This window comes from Scophthalmus maximus, chromosome 14 (genome assembly GCF_022379125.1).
Source record: "Scophthalmus maximus strain ysfricsl-2021 chromosome 14, ASM2237912v1, whole genome shotgun sequence".
NCBI lineage: Eukaryota > Metazoa > Chordata > Actinopteri > Pleuronectiformes > Scophthalmidae > Scophthalmus > Scophthalmus maximus.
The window spans coordinates 11,898,697-11,921,148 of NC_061528.1; the positions used below are offsets into that span (position 1 = coordinate 11,898,697).

The 22,452-nt window shown below is 42.5% G+C and overlaps 1 protein-coding gene across 1 annotated transcript; it reads right to left on the bottom strand.

Annotated features, from left to right (window-relative positions):
• Nucleotides 1-538: 538 nt before the first annotated feature.
• Nucleotides 539-22,296, bottom strand: kcnj3a (potassium inwardly rectifying channel subfamily J member 3a). The gene is made up of 3 exons (XM_035604794.2): nucleotides 21,220-22,296; nucleotides 20,199-20,415; nucleotides 539-2,377 (listed from the first exon to the last, which is right to left on the bottom strand). The coding sequence occupies exons 1-3, from the start codon at nucleotides 21,895-21,897 to the stop codon at nucleotides 1,782-1,784; spliced, it is 1,491 nt and encodes a 496-aa protein (XP_035460687.1). The 5' UTR covers nucleotides 21,898-22,296; the 3' UTR covers nucleotides 539-1,781.
• Nucleotides 22,297-22,452: the final 156 nt, after the last annotated feature.

Genomic DNA, 22,452 nt, shown 5'->3' on the forward strand with positions numbered 1-22,452 from the left:
TGTATTTGTGATTAATTTTTACTTATAGTTATCATTAATCAAGTTTATGGTTAAACTGTCAAATATATAGCGTAGACTACATTTCCTTGTCATGAGGGTTTGATCATTACATATTGGAATCCTTGCCAATTTTTCTTTATGTATTTATCGTCCGATATATCGCTATTGGAATTTTTTTTACTTCCTGATATCAGCATCGGTATTGGCCCCCCAAATTATCCATATTCTACAGAACAGCCAGCCCCCAGTAGCTTAGCTTAGTGTAAAGTGTATATCAACTATTGGCCATTTGTATTAGTGTGCTGTTTTTACACTTTGGTGTTCAAAGCATTGAAACAGACTGAACAAATACGTCATTGTTATTTTCCAGGTCTTTATGCCAAGGTATCTGCTGGTCAATGCAGCTGCACAGGGTTGCTCTTTACAGTGAGGTCAGAGTGTTTTTGGTCTTCCATCACTTCGACCACCCCCCCGTAACAGACCTCTCTGTAACTGTTTTGAAACGCATGCAGTGCATCTGGTCAAAGTAGCAAGATGCTTACCAGTTATGTTAGATCTTTATTCCTGAAAAGATGGGGCATCATACAATGTCTTTGATCCATTTGGAGGAAACCAGATTTTATGGCATTGATTCAGTAAACAGAATGAATCTGGGGCTGTGGTAGATCCTGTGGCTATATCAAGATTATAGTCATTATAATATTATTGCTTTCATCACAGAGGAGAGAGGACGTGGAGCCTATGTTCTCCTTACAGGCCCACCTCTAAACCTAGTAACACCTAAGTTGAAATTCTAATGGTGTCTCATATGACTACACAGGCCCACTGCAGATTAAACTGACTGTAATGATATAAAGTGACTGCACAGTACCGAACTACTGCCCTACGCAGTTTATTTATGAAAGAATGCCCATAAATGCTTTATAATATCATAGCGTATAGTATAATGATTGATTTGTGCTTATCAAGTACAATTATTGACTCTTTCAACTTAAGTGTTACTTTAATAAGCAGGTGAAATTGTGTAGCATTGTGCCCAGTTCAGACAGGTCATATGATGCAGATAAGGCATTTTCAAAATGCAAAACACATCATCTGGCAACATATTCCGTATTTGATCAATGGATGAAATCATAAAATTGCACATGGTAAAATAGTCTATATTTGAAATACCAAAAATACTGCTGTGAACAAACATGAAAATGGAAACAAGGTAATATAGTTAAGGCTAAACATCTTTGTCTATTACCTTTGTATAGCTAAGTCAATAAGAGGAGCATGCAATCAACATAACATTGCCACAATTTTTACACTAAACAACAAAAGCAAGCAACTGAAAAAAAATGTGTGTGCCTTTCGCCACCACAACTTAGAACCATGTAATGTAAAGTTTTCCACGTTGTAAATCGTATGGCTTTGTGCAATTTTTCAACTGTCAGTCAATTTACCAATGAAATTGTTTTTTTGTAAAGTAATATATCAATAAGTGACATGCCAGAAATTACTGAGATTCGGTTCTACATGCGCTGTTTCTTACATGCCAGATTGTGCTAATTGTACATCATCCTGAAAAAAAAGTCAGAGATCTTTCGTCGCAGCACGTACACTTACGTCCAGGGACAAATGTGCTCAATTCCATCACCCTACTTCATATAGGGTATTTGTGCACATATTCTACATTTCCTTTTAATATAAGAATATTGTTCATTAATAAATTAGGAATAGTACAAGGACTTCAGGTAGGGACATGAAGGTGGATGGCATAAGTTATGTCGCCTGCCTTATGTGAAGCGATCTGAATTCATCTTTCTGAGTTTGGGCGGTAGGTGTCCGTCCATCCTGCCCCCACCTCCCCCAGCCAGTCGCTGCAGCTTGGGGGGCAGGTCCGCCACTGACTTACTCATGGGCTCTGAGCTGATCCTGGAGGCCCTACCGGCCTGCTTGTCATCAGAGACACCGGGAACTGAGCTGATTCGCTGCAACTTCATGGGCAGGTCTCCAAAGCTGTAAGTCATCTCTGAGGTGGTGGAGCTCATCCGTAGCAGCTTCTTGGGCAGGCCTTCCCGGCCGGTGATCTTCTGGAGCTTGGCGGGCAGCTTGGTGGTGCTGTCATTGTCCTCCAGCGTCTCCAGGCAGTCCAGGGAGCTGTTTTTCTCCCCGCTGTTGCACAGGGACGGAGCCATGAGCGGCGAAGAGAGGAGCAGAGCCTCCTCCTGCTCCTTCACGCTGTAAGGAGTGGTGGGCACCTCGAACGTGGCGTGGAACTGAGAGTAGTCCACCTTGAAGAAGCCCTCCTCCAAGGAGATGACCGGGAAGAAGCGGTGTCCCCACAGAACCTCGTCCTCGGTGTAAGACGTCCTCGCTTGGCAGGTCATCCCTGTCAAAGAGGAAATAAAAACACAAAAATGACTTTCAAGCTTCACAAATGATTTGTCATTGTCTTGCCACGGCACAGAGGCGGATGTTTTAAGAGGAAACATTTCATGACTCTGGTATTTAACAACAGAGCCCTGATTTCATTATATGCTTGGCACTGTTCCATAAGAATCAACAATATGATATTCGCCAGGATTCACAAACAATATTTGCAAACACAACTGCTTCATTGAGTAAGTACGTAATGTATTACAGAGCCAGCTGCCTAAATAAAAAGCTTAATTGATTTCCCCTTTTCCAAACACGATGAGCAAATTCCAGCGTAACTTGAAAAATAATTAAAAGTATAGCCAAGTTATTTGCTCAGTGTTTTGTGTATTTTGAATAGAGATGAGTAATTATTCAATCATCAAAGGACCAGCTCCTTCTAAAATTAATGTTGAAGCATATGCCAAACTGTCATTACACAGTTCAAAGAGTAAATTCGGTAGCAATATATATTTATATATATATATATATATATATATATATTTTTTTTTAATTATGTAGTTTGGCTGTTTTGTTTACCTGAGATTCACATTAAAGTGTTAAATTGGTTAAAGGCGACACATACACAATGTAGACAACCCAAAAAATTCTAAGTATTAATTGATGCAAAGTGCGTCTACATAGTAAAAACACAAGTCCACATCACCTCTAATGCTAATGAACTGTTAAGTTCTCATCTTAGGCTCGATTAGTAGCTACTGTACAAGAGACAAAAGCTTGAGATGATCAGTTTCTGGAGAGGCAAAGTCCAGACAAGAAACAGCTGCAGGCAAAGACCTCAGGAGTAGTTTTATATCTGTAGCTTTCTTATCCAATAAAAAGAATCCAAAAAGTTACATAAATTACCAGTTTCATAACATTCATAACAGCAGATTGAGAAAAAAGACTAAATTAATGTGACACGTTGCTTAAAACCCCTAAATGATATCATTTGGAGATTGCAAATTGAAACAAATTCCCCCCGAAATAATAATCCTATTAGACATGTTCTTGTTTGTGTGTGCGCTGTACATGTAACTGTGCTCTGCGAATCTGGCACCAGATTGCAGATTATGATACTTTTGATAAATTTCCCCTCACAGGGGAGTCTGAATTAAACCCCCTGCTTAAACACTCCCCTCACGTCCTCAGAAACAAATCAATGCAATTAGCAAAATCATGAGGTTTGTATAAATGATTTTTTTGGGGATGAAAAGTTATTGGATGCTTATTAGTGGTTACTCAGCACCATTATTAAGCAGATGCTATCATATCTGCTCGTTATATCACACTAAACTACACTGCTTACAGCAAAGCCCTATCCATCTCAGCATAGTTAACAATCTGCTGAAAAAAAGCCCTCGTACTGAAAGTGAGCATAGAAAATCTATAATTAGTTTTACACCCAAGAAAGAAGAAAAAAAGCCACTAAATTTGTCATATCAGTCTAAAAAGCCATTCTTTTAGCATAGAGAAATTGCTGGGGGTACTCATGTTAAGGCTTGTTAAAATCCATTAGGAATCAGCGACTGCAGTTGGTTATTATCATGTTTTAATTACCAGCTTAATATTGTTCTGGCAGCGACAGTTGGGTCCAGAGCGCTCATTCACAGCGAGACACCGCCGCTGATTGCGAGGGTGTCGTCGCCCAAACTGGAGGCATCTGTGGTTTTTCCCCCGATTCCCAAGGTCATAAACTAATCCACTGATAACAGCACACTGTACACAGCCGCAGATGTGACTGAACATCAAGTGCGTTTGGGGTATTCAGAGTATTACTTCTGCACTATTGCTCCACAGTCCCGGAGGCTTTGGGCACATGGAAGTGTGCAGCAGTGAGTACAGCGGGCAAAACTAATGAGAACTTAAGGGTCAAAGCGATTGAGAATTAAGTGTGAATGGAAATCTCATGGTATTGTGAGGCTGTAACCTGCCTCCGGCCGAAACAACGTCACCGCTTGATCATCAACAGGCTTATATTCATATTCCGTTAACTGCGGTGTAAAACTGTCTACTGTTTATGTTTTATAACAGCAGCTGGACATCCATACTGTATATATACAGGGCTAGATCGTCGATGGCAACTTTATTGGTGCATGACAAGAAAACGTGTTGAAACAAGTGAAGTGAAATTGTGCCTCAGGTGAGGTTGCAACAGAAATACACGAGAGCCAAATAGCTTCAATATCTATTAATAATGCTCTATTGTTCGTGCAGATGGTGTAGGAGTTACTGGAAGACCTCTTTCCCATGAACTCCGCAGGCCCAGGGCTGAAAAACATGTTCCCCTTCCTCTGGAGCCCCCCCCCCCCCCCCCCCCCCAAAAAAAGAAATCTCACTCATGTGGATCATCTGATCAGCTGTACCTTTCTTTAAAAAAAAAAGCCCTAAAAAAACAACAGCACTTGATTAAATCGCGGTCATTTATATACATTTAATTTCTATACATTATTCAAGGATTGATGCCTGAGCTCTCGAATAATTATAGACCTGGCTGCCTCGTTTTCATTCGATTGTGTCGCTAAAGACCGGCTGTTATGCAACACCCACATCCATATGGTGCACAGGATAACAGACTCAGCAAGGCTAATGAACCGTGTCACAACACAGTTCAGTTTGTGACGGAAACTGACACATTGTGAGGAAGAATATGTTCGACAATGATTTCAAGATCACACCATAGTCTGTAGAGTTTAACACTCCGAAATAGCACCAATATAAAAAAATTATAATCTGAATTTGATATATTCTACAGTTGCTGTGCATCATTGTCTCAAAATAGAAATCCAGTCAAATGAGAATACTCAAAGCGGCGTGCGTTTCATACTGGTAAATCCTTATGTAACTCTAAAATCCGCGCCTGCCGAGGACTCAGTGTTTCTATGGAAACAAAACTGTAGGAATGTGTGCATGCAACAGCCATAAACCTTTCACTGTTTGGGCAAAAGTAACAGTGACAGCACAAAACAAAAGTGTCTCTCTCTTAATATCAAAGAGAGAAAGAGAGGAAAAAAAAACAAAACGCATGATCCAAACTGCTCAAAATGGATTTTTCATTGAGGGTAAGGTCAAATCATCCATCCACGTAAAAACCTCATCTGAAAGTGCCTTTGTTTTGGTAGAGCGGCTAAATCATATATATTTTAGGGACTTCTCATCAGCGAAGGCCAGAGCTCATATTACACATGTCGCCCTTAATAAACCACAGAGCGACGCCCTCCTCCCCTGTCATCCATCACTCGTACAGTATATTGCTGTGTTTTATCTGTGCCATCCCCCGCGTGATGCATCGCTTTGTGTCAAAGCACACATACGGCAGGGGAGGAGAAAAAAAACCACATAATACTCCTGTCCTCTGGATGCTGGGAACATGCAGCTGTAGAACATCACAGCAGCAAGAACAACACCGCTGACGAGGGGCGTGCTGTGCTGTCGCAGCCGCCGAGAGGTGTTTGTAACATCAGTTAACTTATGTCACTCACAACTTCAGATTATATTGGTACACAATTTTGATACTCTGGACGCCTGACTTTATCTTTATTTTTCCAACAGGGTGTGACACACTGTAAGGATCCTGGGCAATACGGCATCCAAAGTAGTACAGTATGACAGGAGTATTCACGGCCTGAGATATGGAAAATGTTAACTTTTAAAGAGCAAAGAAAAAACAGGATGTTTTCTTTCTTTGTGACGAAGCATTTCGGGTGTTAATCCAGAGGCTACTGTGTTCAACCAATTCATTTTTACCTGGACAGAAATCTTCAGATTTGTAGATCCTGGGTTTTTTATTCATGCCATAAATCCAGAAAGACTGATACTATATCAGTCAGCATTGGCTATGCATATTTAAAAATGATAGCAGAATAATTGCTGGGACTATTAATATATTGATCTGCTGGTTAAATGCTTGGGGAAAATTGGTGGTTCCTGTTTCTCAAATTTTAAGATTTGCTGCTTATTCTTTTTTCGTATATGATAGTAAATGAAATATTTAGGGGTCTGCACAGATTTTTTGATTTAATCACTCGGCCTCTGAAATGCAGTGGTGTGCATTTTGAACTATTTTTTTCTGGCATTTTTTAGACACAATAGAATTAATTGACTTAAAGAGAAAGTAATTGTACGATTAATCAAGGATCAGAATACATTTTTGTTGCCGCTCTTAATGAAATTATAGAAGAATTAAGGGGAATCAACAGATTAATTTATTCTTTAACTCATGAACAATAATACAAAAATACAGTTAAACCACACCAGCTCTTCGAGGGGAGCAGGAGAAACCATGGTGGGGGAAAAAATCACTACCGCTGGTGAAGAGACAATTCCTCATTCAGCCCATTAGGAGAGAAATGTGTAACTCTGTGGATCCATTACACTTCTAATTTCAGTAAATGGTTATCTGTTCCCCTCTGTGACTCGTTATAAGCCGATACCAATACACATCAAATCCACTACGGAGCGGCCCTCCACAATGAAGTGCCGTACAGTGACAGATTTAGTGACAGCCCCGTTCCAATCAATGTTGGAGGAATCAAACGTGCTCTGGCTGATTTCTTTTACAATACTACATACTGTATGTTTTGTGGGGAAATAAATGCACTGTTTGCATGTTTTACTTTGACTAACAGTATCTTTTGGTATTTTGTACAAATATATAGATACAGTATGTGTATGTATATATATATATATATACAGCTGTGCCTGCGACTGCTCCAACTGTGGAGACAGGTTACTGTTCGGGTCAAGCCAGGTGGCCAAAAACACAACTTAACGAACAACTACATGAATACTAACGTTGCTCTATGTCTGCTGGTGACAATTAGTCAACTGTTTGCTAATATGTTCACCGTATTAGTGATGTTTTAATGTGTTCACAACTTGTGCCTCTGCCTTGTGCAGTCAGCATTTCCTTTCACAATAAATTCTATTTCCACATGCAAAGCAAAAATGACATCAACTTGTAAGAGCTGTTCCGTGCCATCTCCATCCAATTTTTCATAAATCTATGTCGACAGTTAATAAGCCGAGGGGATGTATAATTTCTGACTAGCCAACGTATATCTTAATCCTGCAAAAGTGTGAAATCCCCTCTGAAGTCCTTCACCGTTGAGGTTCACCACCAGGCAGTTTTATGCGATATCTTCAACATGTGACAACAAGAGAGGCATTAGAGTAATCCCCTGCTGAATCCACAAATTCTGCACAAGAGACGTCAAAATGCATATCATTAAAGGTAATTTTCATAGGAGGGAGAGCAAAGAAAACCCGAGGAATATGTGCGATGTGTGCATTTGTGTTATGTATTTTCCTGCCATCACAGCAAAAAAAACATGATGCTAAGTGTAATCTCCAAGACCCATCCAAATTGAAGTTTAAAAACCAACTAGGTCACAACGTAACACTCAGATGCAGAGATTACAGGTGCTCAACCTGCTCTGTACAGTACTCCACAGACTCCTAACTGATTCCATTACAGACCGAAAAGAAAAGGGGGAAAAAAAAGGAAAAAAGGCAGGAAGTTGTGTCAAGAATCAACGTCGAGATTTAGATGCCCAAAGGCCGCCTCAGCTCGGGGGCTCTAGATAAATGCACTCTTCCTTGTGACACAGAGCGAGCTGCTTCCCTGGCCTCACAGAGCGATGCCGGCGCAGAGTCAGCAGAGTGACAGTGACGATAAAATGGGTTCTTTGGTGGCTGGAATAGAAAAGGCACTGTAAACTCGACGGCAGCCTGCCAGTGTTTTCTTGATAGAGGCTGAAAAAAAAACCCCCAAAGTGGTATTCACAGACTCAGTCATCTAAAAGAAGCTTATCCTGGTTGTAGAAGCCGGAGGATCAAATCCGTTTGGTGCCCGGCTCACTCGTATTTTCTCAGCTGCAGATCCACTTGACACACTGAGGACAGAGTGGAGCCGAGGGGCAGACCCTCCGAGCAGAGATCGATTTACTGCAGCTCTGGCAAATCTATAAGTAGAGAGTATAATTCTATATTTTTTTGAATAAAATAAGATTAATCTGTGCTATTCCATGACCCAACAAACCACAGGTACCTGGATGACACTGAAAATTGACAGCAATGTGAAAATGAAGGTTTATTCAAATGGCTTCTGTTGTTGGACTCTCACAATGCGAGGCAATGGGAAGAGAAGGTGGTCGTCAAAGAGTTCTGTGCAGCCTCCAAATGATTTTGTGACAAAATCACAAATAACCTTCCTATCCCTCTCCCTCTCTCTGGCTTTTCCTTTCATTCACTCACTCAGTCACATACACACACACGCACGCGCGCGCACGCACGCACACGCACGCACGCACGCACACGCACACACACACACACACACACACACACACACACACACACACACACACACACACACACACACACACACACACACACAGTGCACAAGTGCAGTGCTGTCAGCAAAGGCTGCTCCCATTGTTGGGCGGTCGCTGTGGCCAAGGCTACACACAAAAAAAAATGTTTTTGCTGCACCACTGGATAGAGAGGAGCGACAGTTAATTTGACGATTACCAGTGTTTTTTTTCTTTCATTTTGAGAACCAGGGAGGAGAATTCCTCTTCGTTATCTTTCGGGATCTACGTTACAGCATTTTTGGCTGCTCTGCTTTATAAGGAAGCGAACGCAAAGCTATGAAGAGGAGAATATAGGGCTGCTGAGTTTAGGTGTCTAAGCTTACTGAAGAGAGGAAGGTTATACTTCTGATTGGTTTGGCTTTTAACAACTGGCTAGCTTTTTCACAATGTACCTATAATAGCTTCTTTTTGTTAAATCTAATTGATACAAAACTGTTGTTGTGGCTACAAGTCCTGTCTGATGAAGCGTTTCTATGGTGACCACCATCAAGTGGTAACGTGTAGAAAAAAAAATCCAGAAGCATTCAGTGACCTGTTTTTCGCAGTTTGACTTTTCAGAGATTGAAATAAGTCCCCTCGGTTAAATAACGTTTTGGTGTGTGATCCATTAGTGCAGGTGGCTTCTGGTTGTTTGCAGCTCTGAGGTTTCACACAGCACCGACTGAGCAACGAGAACAAGGAGGGAGCCGATGGAGGGAAGAGGCAGGGGAAGTGCACTGCTGATGGGGGAGGGGAGAGCCTGGATACTGAGGCGAGGAGGGAGGCTGCTGGAAAAGGGAAGGAAGGGAAGGGAACAGAGGCTGAGAGCTGCCAACCATCTCTACTCAAGGTGGGGTGTCGGGCGGGCAAGAGGAACATATGGCTGCAGGCCATCAACACAGCCAGGAGAGCACATTACCAAGGCAATGCGGAATTTTGCTGTAAAGGGAACCAGTTGAGCAAAACAGCAATCAATGGATTTCCTTGAGGCCAAACAATCACTACTGGTCAAATAGGAAAAACCACACTGGGGATATGCTCGCTCCACCTGGGGCTGCGGGTGATTCTGATGATATTGAGGTCGAAATGGTAAAAAAAACAAAACTTGTCTCTCTATGAAACAGACTGAATGAGTGAAAGCTGCGCGATCTCATACTGATCTCAGCTATTACAGCTACTTAAGTCAGGAGGTACAGCTGAGAGGTGATTTCTCAGCCTCGCAAGATCTCAGACTCTGTGCCAACAAGGAGAAGCTCGCTGTCGAGATCGAGCCACCAAGTTTGTCGCTTGAGTTAGAGAGCAGATCATCCCAGTAAACTCAAGCATGTCTGAGGGACAAAAATAGAATAGAGGCATCCCAGAGGAGGGTCTTGCTCGAAGACAAGCTTTGAGAACAACATGTTCACGTGGCTCTGTGTTTAGATGGCCGGATTGATTCACCTGCACTTCAGGGACGGTCACAGCCTCCACCGATCAATGCTGCCACTGACCAACGCGGCAAGTGCCCCACGGCCGTCCTCGTGACCTCAGACGAGTGGAGCCACGATATCGTTTCAATTATGGCCACGTGACACTTTGCCCCATCCTCCGACAAGACGAGGGTTAACGTTGAGGTCTCCAGTTGGTGTTGCTGATCGTCAAAAAAAGTGTCCGTCTCACGACGACACAGCATGAAAATCTCCTCAGACAAAAAGAACTCTTCGCAGCGTGACAAGGAGACTGGGGCATTGTTGGCAAACGCATTTCTGCCTGCTTTCGTCACAGAACAACTCCATCCCAGGTCTGACACCACACCTCGTCTACCAGTGATTTATTGCCATCCAACAGGGACTTGACAAATCCCTAAAGACACACTTACCGTTCGCCCCCTTGGGAAGCTCGCACAGTTCATCTAAAAAGGGATAATGAATCCAGGATGTCATAGCTGGTTATTGCACTGCCCATTCTGCGGAGTTCATCCCCAGTGCAATTATTGTATGTACAGAAGACATAGGAGGTAAATCTCACCGATGCCTTCCTGGAATACACTTGTTTGTTTATGTAAAACTAGTACCGTTAATTGAAGTGTTCTTTGATAACACAGGCGAGTGAAACCAGGCTGTATTTGTGCAGAGCACAATGAGTCATTGTGCAGTAGTTGCTGATAGGGGTGGACAAATGTGGACTGCAATGTGAACAAATCCAACTGCGTTGCGACGAATCTTTGTAAAGCTTCTGACCTCAGTTCATTTTTAGACTGATTTCTAGAACGACTTGGAAGCTGCACATTTTCTAATTGTTGAAATGAAACCAATATAAATTATATTGCAAATATGACCCTGATGTACAGCGTAGGCGTAATACAATCTGCTACGGTCCAGTAAACTGTACAGAACTGCAGGGAGGAAGACCTCTGCATGAGGAGGTTTTTGCTATTTTTTTATTGGATACCCCGGCCTATAGTCAATGTTCATGTCCTTGTTACATTGTATGCATTTGATACATTCGTTTTGATTTCACAGTGCAATTTATGGAGCATACGTATGTCCTGTTGTCATCACCCATATGGGCTGCGCCTACCTATACTTGACACTGACGTAGACGTCTGCATCTGATGTCGGAGTGTTGTCAATTCAGTGAGCGTAGTCTTTCAGTTTGAATGGATAAAATGAATGAACTGGATAATTTCATTAACTCCGTTGCCACTGACATATTATGGTATTACTACCAGCAACGCCAACTTCAGGTGGTCAAATTATACCGCAGGTGAAGACTGCTTCCTCCTATTTCTCCTTCTGTAGTTTAATGTTGTCCCAACTTCTTGCAAATGGTCCGAAAGTCTAAACTATCTAAACAAATACCTTTCCTCCGCAAATGAACTGGACCATGGTCCACCAACTCTCTTGATGGCACTAAATGTTGGATCCGTTCGTCCAGAGCATCGTCCCAGGCTCCTTTCACACTTATTTATTTGGACTATACCAAAAATTCCAAAGGTCTGGACCAAACACGAAACCAGGTAGGCGGTGCCCTTAATTATAGTTTAAGGTCAAACTAGTTTGTTTAGTCGTGTGTATGTAACGTCACAAGAACCAGGATGCTAACTGCAGTTCACTCAATGGACGCCGGGTCATTAAAGGGCCATTAAGCGATTTTATCCAATACACAGCGAACTAGCGATAGAAGCTACGACTCAGGAGTTTTGGCCTTAGGGTTAGCACAACCAGTGCAGTCAAAAATATCAACAACAAACTGTCTTTTTCTAAAATCGCTTACTGCCCCTTTAATAGCAAAATTTTGAAAGTCAAAATACAGAAATAATGTCAACAAAATATACGTCAAGTTTTAAAAGCCAACGTAAAGGTAAATCTATTTAACTTGTTTATTTACGTTAGGGTAATTTCTTCAATAACAATTCATTATGTTTTATAACATATCATTTGGTTTGTATGTAAAATATCTATCTGCAAAGTAACTAGTAACTGCAGCTGTCACACAATTTGACTAAAATTGTATTATGTATACCACAGAGTACAATGACCTCAAATTTGTCCGTCAAATTTAATGCAGGGGTTTATATTTCAGAAGAATTCCGGTGAACATAATAAATAATAATAACATGACATTTAACTAAAGATTACCAGGAAAGTATATCATTACTTTATCGTATTCAATTCCAGACTTAATGTTAACCGCACCTTTTCATGACACACAAGATCAATCATATAAAACACCGTCAACATACTGTAGCTGAAAATATTCAAAGAAGGTATCGCTGGAATACGTATTGTTGACAAAGACAAATAAAACCATGAAATCCTTTTCAAGAGCGGAGCTGTGAGGTATCCAACACATGGCACCTCTCCATCACCTCTTCTACACAGGTGGAGCACAGCAGGGGCAGGCACTTGTCTCCTGAGTTCTCACCCTGAGCATATTAGATTTCCGCTCTCACCTGACCTGCGGCGTTAACTTCACCACTGAACCCACTTTTAAGCCTTTGACCCACGCGGGGCTTTGGCAGGGTACACAGCACTCTGAAGAGAGGACTCGCTTTCGGTGTAATGACTCAGAACGAATTATGGTCAGTTTCTGCGGAGGACGGCGCAGTGTGTCACAGCGGGCTCATATCCGGGGTTCACTTGTGTCAGCGTTTACCTGAGCTCTGAAACTCCCGGCGTCGGGCGACCCCACACCCCCGGGGCTACGGCCTCTTCCTCGTATGATTGAAACTATTAGGCCTCCGGCACAATGGCAAGCGCTCTGTTTTCATTTCAATTACGGCTGCTGATGATAAAACACAGATCAAGCCATGACATTGGCTGCGCTGCTAATCAGCGGCAATAGATGTTTCCAATTAATTATGTTGGATGGCTTTACTCCTAAACATAGTCTGCATCAAAGCAGTAAATTTAATTTTCTAAGTATATGCTTTATGTTTATTTGTTGCACAACAATAACCTAATTGAAGCTATGATGATAGTATTAGTTATAAAAAATGGAGCGGCAAGAGTCTCTTTTGTGCCTTTTTATTAAGAATATATCCATCTATGTAATATATTAATAGATTTATATATATTTTCAAATCTTATTTTTGTTCCTATATCTGGTCCAAACACAGACTTCAATTTAAGCTACAGTGTGTAATATTTAGAAGAACTTATTCACAGAAATTGAATATATTTTCCATAACTATGTGTTCATATAGAGTATGTATAATCACATGCAACAAGGTGCCTATGTATTCCACTTTGAATGAGTTAAACATAGTTACATGAGTGGACCCGACTTCCCTGTGAGTCGCCATGTTTGCAACATTGTGTTGAATACAGTTGCTGCACAAAGCGGCCCAGCATACGTGGCGTTTGCGTTGAATTTTCAGGGCTGCCCGAAACTTGGAATGGAATTAACAGTGCGCCACCAAAAAAGTGTCCTCTGTCGGGTGCTCAGTCGGTTGCAGTTTGTAACTTTACCACCAGATGCAACCATAAAATTACATAAATTACACACTGTACCTTGAAAGATACGGTTTCAAGTATTAAGCATATATGTAGGAGGTATACTACACAAAGCTGCTCTCTCCAGTCACATGCTGCATCCATGCATACAAAAACACATGAATAAACATTATCAGTTGATCCCGTCTATATGCAAACATCCCCAGCCACCCACACTTGTTCAAAAACAAGCAGATAACTGGGGTATTCTATTTTTTAATGCTATAACAGTAAATCATAGGAAAGCAATAGGAAGAAACAGGGGGCTGACAGGAAAATTTTCAAAACAATCCACATCAATGCAGTTTATCGAGGAGGAGAGGGAGTGTTTTTTTGATAGTTTTGCCATAATCAGCCACATTCACAAATGAGGAGATGAAATGTGACATATCGTTTCATGTAAAACACAATTTCAGTGGTCATATACAAACTTGGAGATGATTAGTTTGTCCACTATATAGAGTGTTGTCTTGGTCATATTTGTTGCATTAGCAGAAGAAGAATATAAAGCCCCACTGAAACTCACTGAGGAAACAAATGCAAGCATCGAAATGATTAGTTTATCTACTAGTGAACTTCGTGCCTATGAATTAAAAAAAAATCTAGATAATGTTTGCAAATATGACACATTTGCAACATTTTATGAATTTCATGGCGGGTAATGATCACACTCATTTGCATTAAAGTCACGTCGATCTGAAAAGAAGAAAAAAGGTTTATGCTGATGATGCAGTTTAAGCTCATGAATCACTGCTTTTCACAGCTGATGAGTGAATCAAAAAAAAACCCCGCTTTGCAGAGCTTGTGTGGAGATGTTTTTGCCACCGCGTTAGACCCGAAACATTACACGAAGTTTCAGGCTTGACTAATGTGCTGACAGACTTCTTTCTGTTCCGTGATGAAAATGACTAGCAAATGACTTGAATCCTCCCCCTTGTTTATCTTTGTCGGGTTATTATGTCTCTGATCTGAAAACTGCATCTTAAACTGCATAGATGCACATCTTCGGTATCCGGGAGTGTTGTGGTGTAACTACATAAGAGTGCCAAAGCAACATCTACAATCATGAGATGAATTTAGTCGCAACGCACTGATTAGTTTCATGGTTGGAGGAACCCAAACGTCTGCTACTCGCAGCTAGTTTATTTTTTGCTTCTCAAGAATCGGCTCCACAAATGAACAGATTGCCTCTGGCTTGGGATTTGAGCCTTGTAGTGCTGAGTAGCATTACTGGTGTTAATGGGACACTTATCTAAACTCCTTATGTATTTTAAGACTCTGTGCAGAATCAACTGATGAGTCAAAGTCAGGTCACCACCGCCTCTGTAGTGGAGCGGAGAAAATGACCCTGCAGTGGCATTATTATGTCATTACATTACAATTTGTTTCCCCTCTTATTTCTTATTTTCGCAAATAAACACTGTCTTCTTAACATCTAGTATGATTTGATGTTAGTGGAGCTGCGGAGTAAATCAAAGGCCCCTGCACAAACATGTCACCGTTTTTATTTACCCTCGCTGATTCCAGGCGGGGGCACCACGCTAGAAATCACACAATGTCACAAAACTATATAGATCAAATGACAAATGACAGCTCCCCAAAGTGAAGCCAAAACATCGTGCTCTGCCCCCTGGTGGCTTGCTGCAGTATAGCTCATAAACTCCGCCTCCCCCCTCCATGTTCGCAGATGACACTTGAACCAAATTACACGTCAAATAAATTCTTGATGTTCTTTGTAATTTCAGCTAGTTCTTATCATACTTACTTAGTTATTTGATGCCAAAAAAAAAACTAAAATAGGGTGACTACGCCAATTTTTATATAAAGTCTATGCTAGCTATGTTAATGGTTGTAATGATTGTTTGAGGTTAAGGAAAGATAATGGTTTTGGTTGATTAAAGAAAAAGTGTGCAGTGACTCGAGGATCACAGGTTTATCAACATTTAACTAAAACTCACAGACTTAACCAAAGTGTTTCTGTTGCCAAAACCTTACACACAGATGGGACTCAGGATGTGAGCCCGTGCCAGGAGCCAGGGCTCTTGGCTTTGTGCACTCACCATCAATCCTGACCACCTACAGTCGCTGTACGGTATATAAATGCACGAGTTCTCCTATCCTTAACGACCATACAGGTCATTTGTCCCGACCTTCTGATATGACTCATAGTAGCGTCTTTTGAATTCGGCGTACCTGACCTTGGTCACCATGGCTACAATAATAAACATGCATGGTTGTGTGGAATAAAGGTGACGGAGTCAGAGTGGATCAGCAAACTAAAAGCTCAAATCTGTGCGTCAACAGACGAAAAAACCTGAGCGCTGTGAGGTGCCTGAATGTAACCAGGATGAACTTTTATCAGGGCTTAGTTTCTATGACCACACGGCAAGAGCAGACACTGCAGGGTAATGAAAGGAAACACCTCAGTGAGCATCTTTCATATTCGCTCAGCATCAACATTGTGCATTATCAACATTGAGCAGATGCAGTAATTTCCTCAATATGTAACATAAATAATATTGTATCACTAATTCCTCCTCTTCCATCGTGATGATTTACTGCTTTTCTTTGCTTTACATCACTGTACACTGAATAAAATTGGCTTTTGAACTGTTAGTCATAAAAACATGCAAACTAAAGACATCATCTCGGGCTCTGACAAATTCTGATTTGGCATTTTTTTGGGTATTTCAAATGATTAATCAAAAATATGAACCGCACAATTGATGATCATTATAATCCTTGGTTGCATTCCTACTATTTAAACACAGACTCAAGAAGATGTGGTTGCTCCAAAATGTATACTGTATGATTAGCATGTAATAAATTTACAAAACAATATCATTATCAGTAACTGTGATGAATTTGTCCTGTACGCAACGATGCAATTCCCAACTGAGCAGACCTTACTGCACTGCAGAGCGAGTGAGAATTAATACGCTCATGTAAAAAGAAATCTAATTGGTTCTTCTTTTTTATATAATATGCAGTTGTATAAGAGTTGCATTTTTTATTTATTGGATCAGCACTGTACACGCACACAACCAATGTGAGCTTGGCTGCAGGTATAACTTGTGACTCACTTTAGCAAAATTAAATTGCTCTTTTGTTATCCGAGCACCTGTCACGCAGTGCACAAATAATGCAGAAGTAATTCAGGCCTGGTGTTATTGTGAGGAGATTCACATCAACAGTGCGACAGGGGGTTGGCGCACACGCACACACACTCACAACTAACACTGAAGCTACAGTGGTGTGAAAAAGTGTTTGCCCCCTTCCTGATTTCTTATTTTTTTGCATGTTTGTCACACCTAAATGTTTCAGATCATCAAACAAATTTAAATATAAGACAAATATAACACAGGTAAACAAAAAATGCAGTTTTTAAATGAAGGTTTTTATTATTAAGGGGGAAAAAAATCCAAACCTCCATGGCCCTGTGTGAAAAAGTAATTGGCCCCCCTGTTAAAACACAACTTAACTGTGGTTTATCACACCCAGGAGTGGCCGGCCGACCAAAATGACCCCAAGAGCGCAGCGACGACTCATCCGAGAGGTCACAAAAGAGACCCCACAACAACATCCAAAGAACTGCAGGCCTCACTTGCCTCAGTTAAGGTCAGTGTTCATGACTCCACCATAAGAAAGAGACTGGGCAAAAATGGCCTGCATGGCAGAGTTCCAAGACGAAAACCAATGCTGAGCGAAAAGAACATTAAGGTTCGTCTCATTTTTGCCAGAAAACATCTTGATGATCCCCAAGACTTTTGGGAAAATACTCTGTGGACTGACGGGACAAAAGTTGAACTTTTTGGAAGGTGTGTGTCCCATTACATCTGGCCTAAAAGTAACACCGCATTTCAGAAGAAGAACATCATACCAGCAGTAAAATATGGCGGTGGTAGTGTGATGGTCTGGGGCTGTTTTGCTGCTTCAGGACCTGGAAGACTTGCTGTGATAAATGGAGCCATGAATTCTGCTGTCTACCTAAAAAATCCTGAAGGAGAATGTCCGGCCATCTGTTGGTGACCTCAAGCTGAAGCGAACTTGGGTTCTGCAGCAGGACAATGATCCAAAACACACCAGCAAGTCCACCTCTGAATGGCTGAAGACTTTGGAGTGGCCTAGTCAAAGTCCTGACCTGAATCCTACTGAGATGCTGTGGCAGGACCTTAAAAAGGCGGTTCGTGCTCGAAAACCCCCCAATGTGGCTGAATTACAACAACTATGCAAAGATGAGTGGGCCAAAATTTCCTCCACAGCGCTGTAAAAGATTCATTGCAAGTTATGGCAAACGCTTGATTGCAGTTGCTGCTGCTAACGGTGGCCCAACCAGTTATTAGGTTTAGGGGGCCATCACTTTTTCACACAGGGCCATGTAGGTTTGGATTTTTGTGCGTCCTTACACATGTCATTTGAAATTTTACAGCAAAAATGGAACTGTGTGCTGCAAATTTTCTCTTGAGTGTAAAGAGAACCTGAGTCCAAAAATATTGTTGGTGTGATGTAGGGGAGCAAACGGTGATGATGCCAAAAAAAAGAAGGGTTTTGCTGTTGTGTCTGTTATTATTCAAAGGGAAGAAGCCAGTGATTGTGACACTTTAATCTGAAGTGAAGTGTATTTCAACCTGTGTTCCGGACAGAGGTTATACCGACACAAAACAAAAAAAAAGGGAAAAACATAGATCTGGGGAGTTGGACAGATTCTTCACTAGTTAACAGTAAGCCTCATAAATATTTGATATTTTTTTCTTCCTCTGCTGTATCACCTGTTCTGGCAAGCACTCCATGGTACAGTAACATCTCCGTGGTTGGGTTTTCATATTTCAGAGGAGATCCTCCTAAGGACCAGGTGGTATTATCAAAAAACGCATATTCAAGGCATGTTCGGCATCACACGTGTTCTGGCTTATTACTGAAATTGGGCTATGATTCCTATACCATAGGAATAAAAAAAGAAAATAACAACCTAAGTTTAGGTGCAGTGCTGCAATCCTGAATACTCAAGGAGAGGTTGCCATGGAAACAGAGTTACATTGGCCAGAAATGAAAGCGTCTGAGGATTTCGACTTTCACTGTACATCAATTTTTAACCATAGATTGTTTCTACATCAGCCTTTTCCACCAACTTCACGTAACCACATCTGGTCCTTAGTGCAGAAATGTGCGGGGAGAACAAAACATGTTCGCACTACGATCCCAAAGACTGAGGCCAAATAAGTTTAATTAAGACCGACACAGTGACTCTTATTAATGAGGACAATATGATGACACATACTTATGTCACTGTTATACTATAAATATCTGCCAGTATTTAAATTGTAATTAAAACTCATCACTATACTTAATATATGCATACTTTAAAAAAAAGCAAACTGTACACAGCATCAGGCAGGCTCAGGTTAATAAACTGAACTCTACATTACAATTACTGTACTCATACAAGATACCTCACATGTGAACTGGTTATGAACTGATACAATGAATAATTAAATGAAAGAGAGAAGCTGTGAATGAGAGAAATCAGCTGTTCAGACACCGTGTTCAGACAAATGTACAAATACTGAGCGAGACTGTCAGAAAACTGCTTAAAAAATATATGTCGATCAAAACTATCTATTAAGAACCGAATATCTTTGCTAATTGCCGTCTGCGGTGTCAGCCTGCGAGCCTCCCTGTCACATCTCCATATGCTCTTTCCTCTGAAGCAACATATTACAACTGCTCCTCTGCTCACTCGACACCAGGGAGGCAGGCAGCTCTCCCCACGCTACAATATCAGCCGTGTCAAATAAACGGTCGAATTCAAAATGACCACGGTGGAGAATTTTTCTCGGGGCGTTACTCATCTTGTTGAAACGGAATTCCCTCATTCCCACGGGACCCAAGAAAGCAAATTATTATCCCCTCTGAGAATAGCAGCCGTGAGGTGAGTGCTGTCCGGGCACAGAGGCGGAGGAATGGGAATGGAATTTGTCTCGAATGAGAATAAGGAAAAATGGAAATAGCCTGACAGTGACCTGACAGAGTCTGACAGTGCAGTGCTCACAGGTAGCTTGGCCCCACACTACCCCTAACCCGTGAAGCATTTTAATGCATGGATTAAAAAGTCTTTCACTTAATACCTGCAACAGAAAATCAATAATATATGTAGTATGAATGCTAAGCACTGTTATTATCAACCACTGTGTATGGCTGCCACAGAAATAAAAATCAATGAAATGCAATCAAGAGGTCAATAGTAAGTCCATTTGGCTGTCAGCTATTAGCACCTATGAAAAGACTCACTATTATTCATCGGGTTTGTTGCGGAAACACAGGACAAGCAACTCAAAAAGACAATGCAACATCTTCAGCTCCTATTTACATGTAGCCTGCAGCCACGTCGTGCAGTGAAAACAGGCCACAGACTCTCATTTTCAGCAGGGCAGGCCTATTACAAAAAAAAGGCACATTTGTGGTTACTCACCTGTGGTCTCGACTATCCCTTCCAGTATCACCACAATTTCAAACTGCTCCGTTTGCATGGACCTCTGGGACAATTCGTAGAAGGGGCTTTTGGTGTCAATCACGTGGCAGATCGTGAGCGGTGAGACGAGAAAGAGCTGGTCCGCCCCGGTGCTGAAGCCCACGTCCAACTCCAGCTGATCCAGCGGAAGAAACTCGCCTTCGGGCGTCTGGCGAGACTACGGAAGAGCACAGGAGGAGACAAGAGACGTTAGGTGGGGTGGAAAGGGAAGACGTAACACAGACGGAACTACCCTTTTCCAGGGGCCTTTCAGAAGAAAAAAAACTATACTATATAGACTATAATTTTCCAACATTATTTCTGTCCACATTGGAAGAACGCCTGTCTCAGCGTGGGATGTCACGTGCCACTGAGTCTGAAAGTGTACGGTTCAAATTTCTTTGTCGAAAACTTTGTCTGAATATGAAGAAAGGAAATAAGTTGAATAAGTCACTGTGATGGGTGTGGTTGCCCTTTGTCTTTGTTCAAACTCATTGAGTTTACCTTCAACTTTGTGGGAGCCTACGTCTAATCTCCTATACTATCTCTGTATGGTATGATGAGTGCTGCTAAACACACACACACACACACACACACATATATATATATATATATATATATATATATATATATATATAATTAGACTTATGTGAAGCCAGGAGGTGGAAAGCAGGGGAATAGATGTTCTCCTAATGCGGGACAGCAGCACATTTACACACTTTGTCACTTCACAATTTCAGAAATAAGAATATCAACACACACACAAAAAAGGTTCTTATTGCAATTGGATGTTGTTGTTTTTAATCCATTGTGGATTTTGTGGGAATGAGGTGACAGCTGAGTCTTCTGACCACCCCACACCTTCAGTAGACCGAAGAACCAAACGTGCAGGCCTTCCTCTCTGAGTTTCCTCTGAGCAACAAAAAGAAGTCAGGACGGTGGCCGTCGGGAGCATCCCCGGTCAGCGCGGGGCGTCACTTACTTTCAGCAGCTTGCAGCGGATCTGCGCAGAGACCATGTGGCTGTTACGCAGGTTGCCGACCCGGAACATGAGAGTCAGTTTCCCGTCGCGCATGGAAATCACGGCGTGCTCGCTGAACATCAGCGTCTCGGCCCTCTTCTTGGGCTGAGACATCTTGATGAACATGCAGCCGATCAGAAAGGCGTCCACGATCGAGCCCAGGATCGACTGGAAGAGGAACAGGATGATGCCCTCGGGGCACTTGTCCGTGATGTATCTGTAGCCGTATCCGATGGTGGCCTCGGTCTCGATGAAGAAGAGGAAGGCGGAGGGGAAGTTGTACACGTTGGCCACGCACGGCGTGTACTTGTCGTTGTGCGCGCGGTGGAGGTCGCCCCGGATGTAGGCGATGCACCACCACATCGAGGCCATGAAGAGCCAGGCCACCGTGTAGGTGAGGATGAAGATGAACAGGTTCCAGCGCCACTTCAGGTCGACCAGCGTGGTGAACAGGTCCGACAGGTACCTGCTGGTCTCCCCGCCCAGGTTCCCATGCTGGACGTTGCATCGGCCGTTCTTGTCCACGAACCGCTGCCGCTTCTTCTTCTTCTCGGGGGGAGGCTGGGCGAATCCAGACCCGCTGGAGGAGGTGGTCACTACCTGATAGTCGTCCCCAAATTTCTTTCGAAGTGCAGACATGCTACGATGACAGCAGCCGAGGGGAAATGGGAGAAGAAAACAAAAAACAAACAGAAGAAGAAGAAGAAGAAGAAGAAGAAGTCTGGGTTGTAGCTGCTGCAGTCGTCAAATGCCTGTGCGCAATGGCTCCTGTCCGGGGGGGAGAGTCTCGTCTTGGCCACAGTTAGTCTCTCCGGCCGTGCAGTGTTGACGACGAGCGAGCAGTGTTCAAACCCCGAGGAGAGAAGCCCCGAGGATCCATAAAGACGAGACAAGGGAGTCCATCCAAACGCGCCAGGCGCCGTTTTTTCACAGGTCGTTATCAGTCGCTGCGACGTGGATCACTCGTCGTGCGCGAAGGCTGTGGCTGCACCGACCCGTTCAACTGCTCTCACAGAGGAAGTTCGCACGGATCAAACTTCGACCCCCCCACCGCCGCCGCCACCCCCCAGCCCCCGGCCCCCCAGCGCTCCGCCGAACGCGAATGTCTCCGCGTAATTATTCGCCGCGACCGGTGCCCGGGTCGGAACGTCTCCGCGCGCACTCGCGACCCTGCTGGAGATCAGTCGGCTCCCA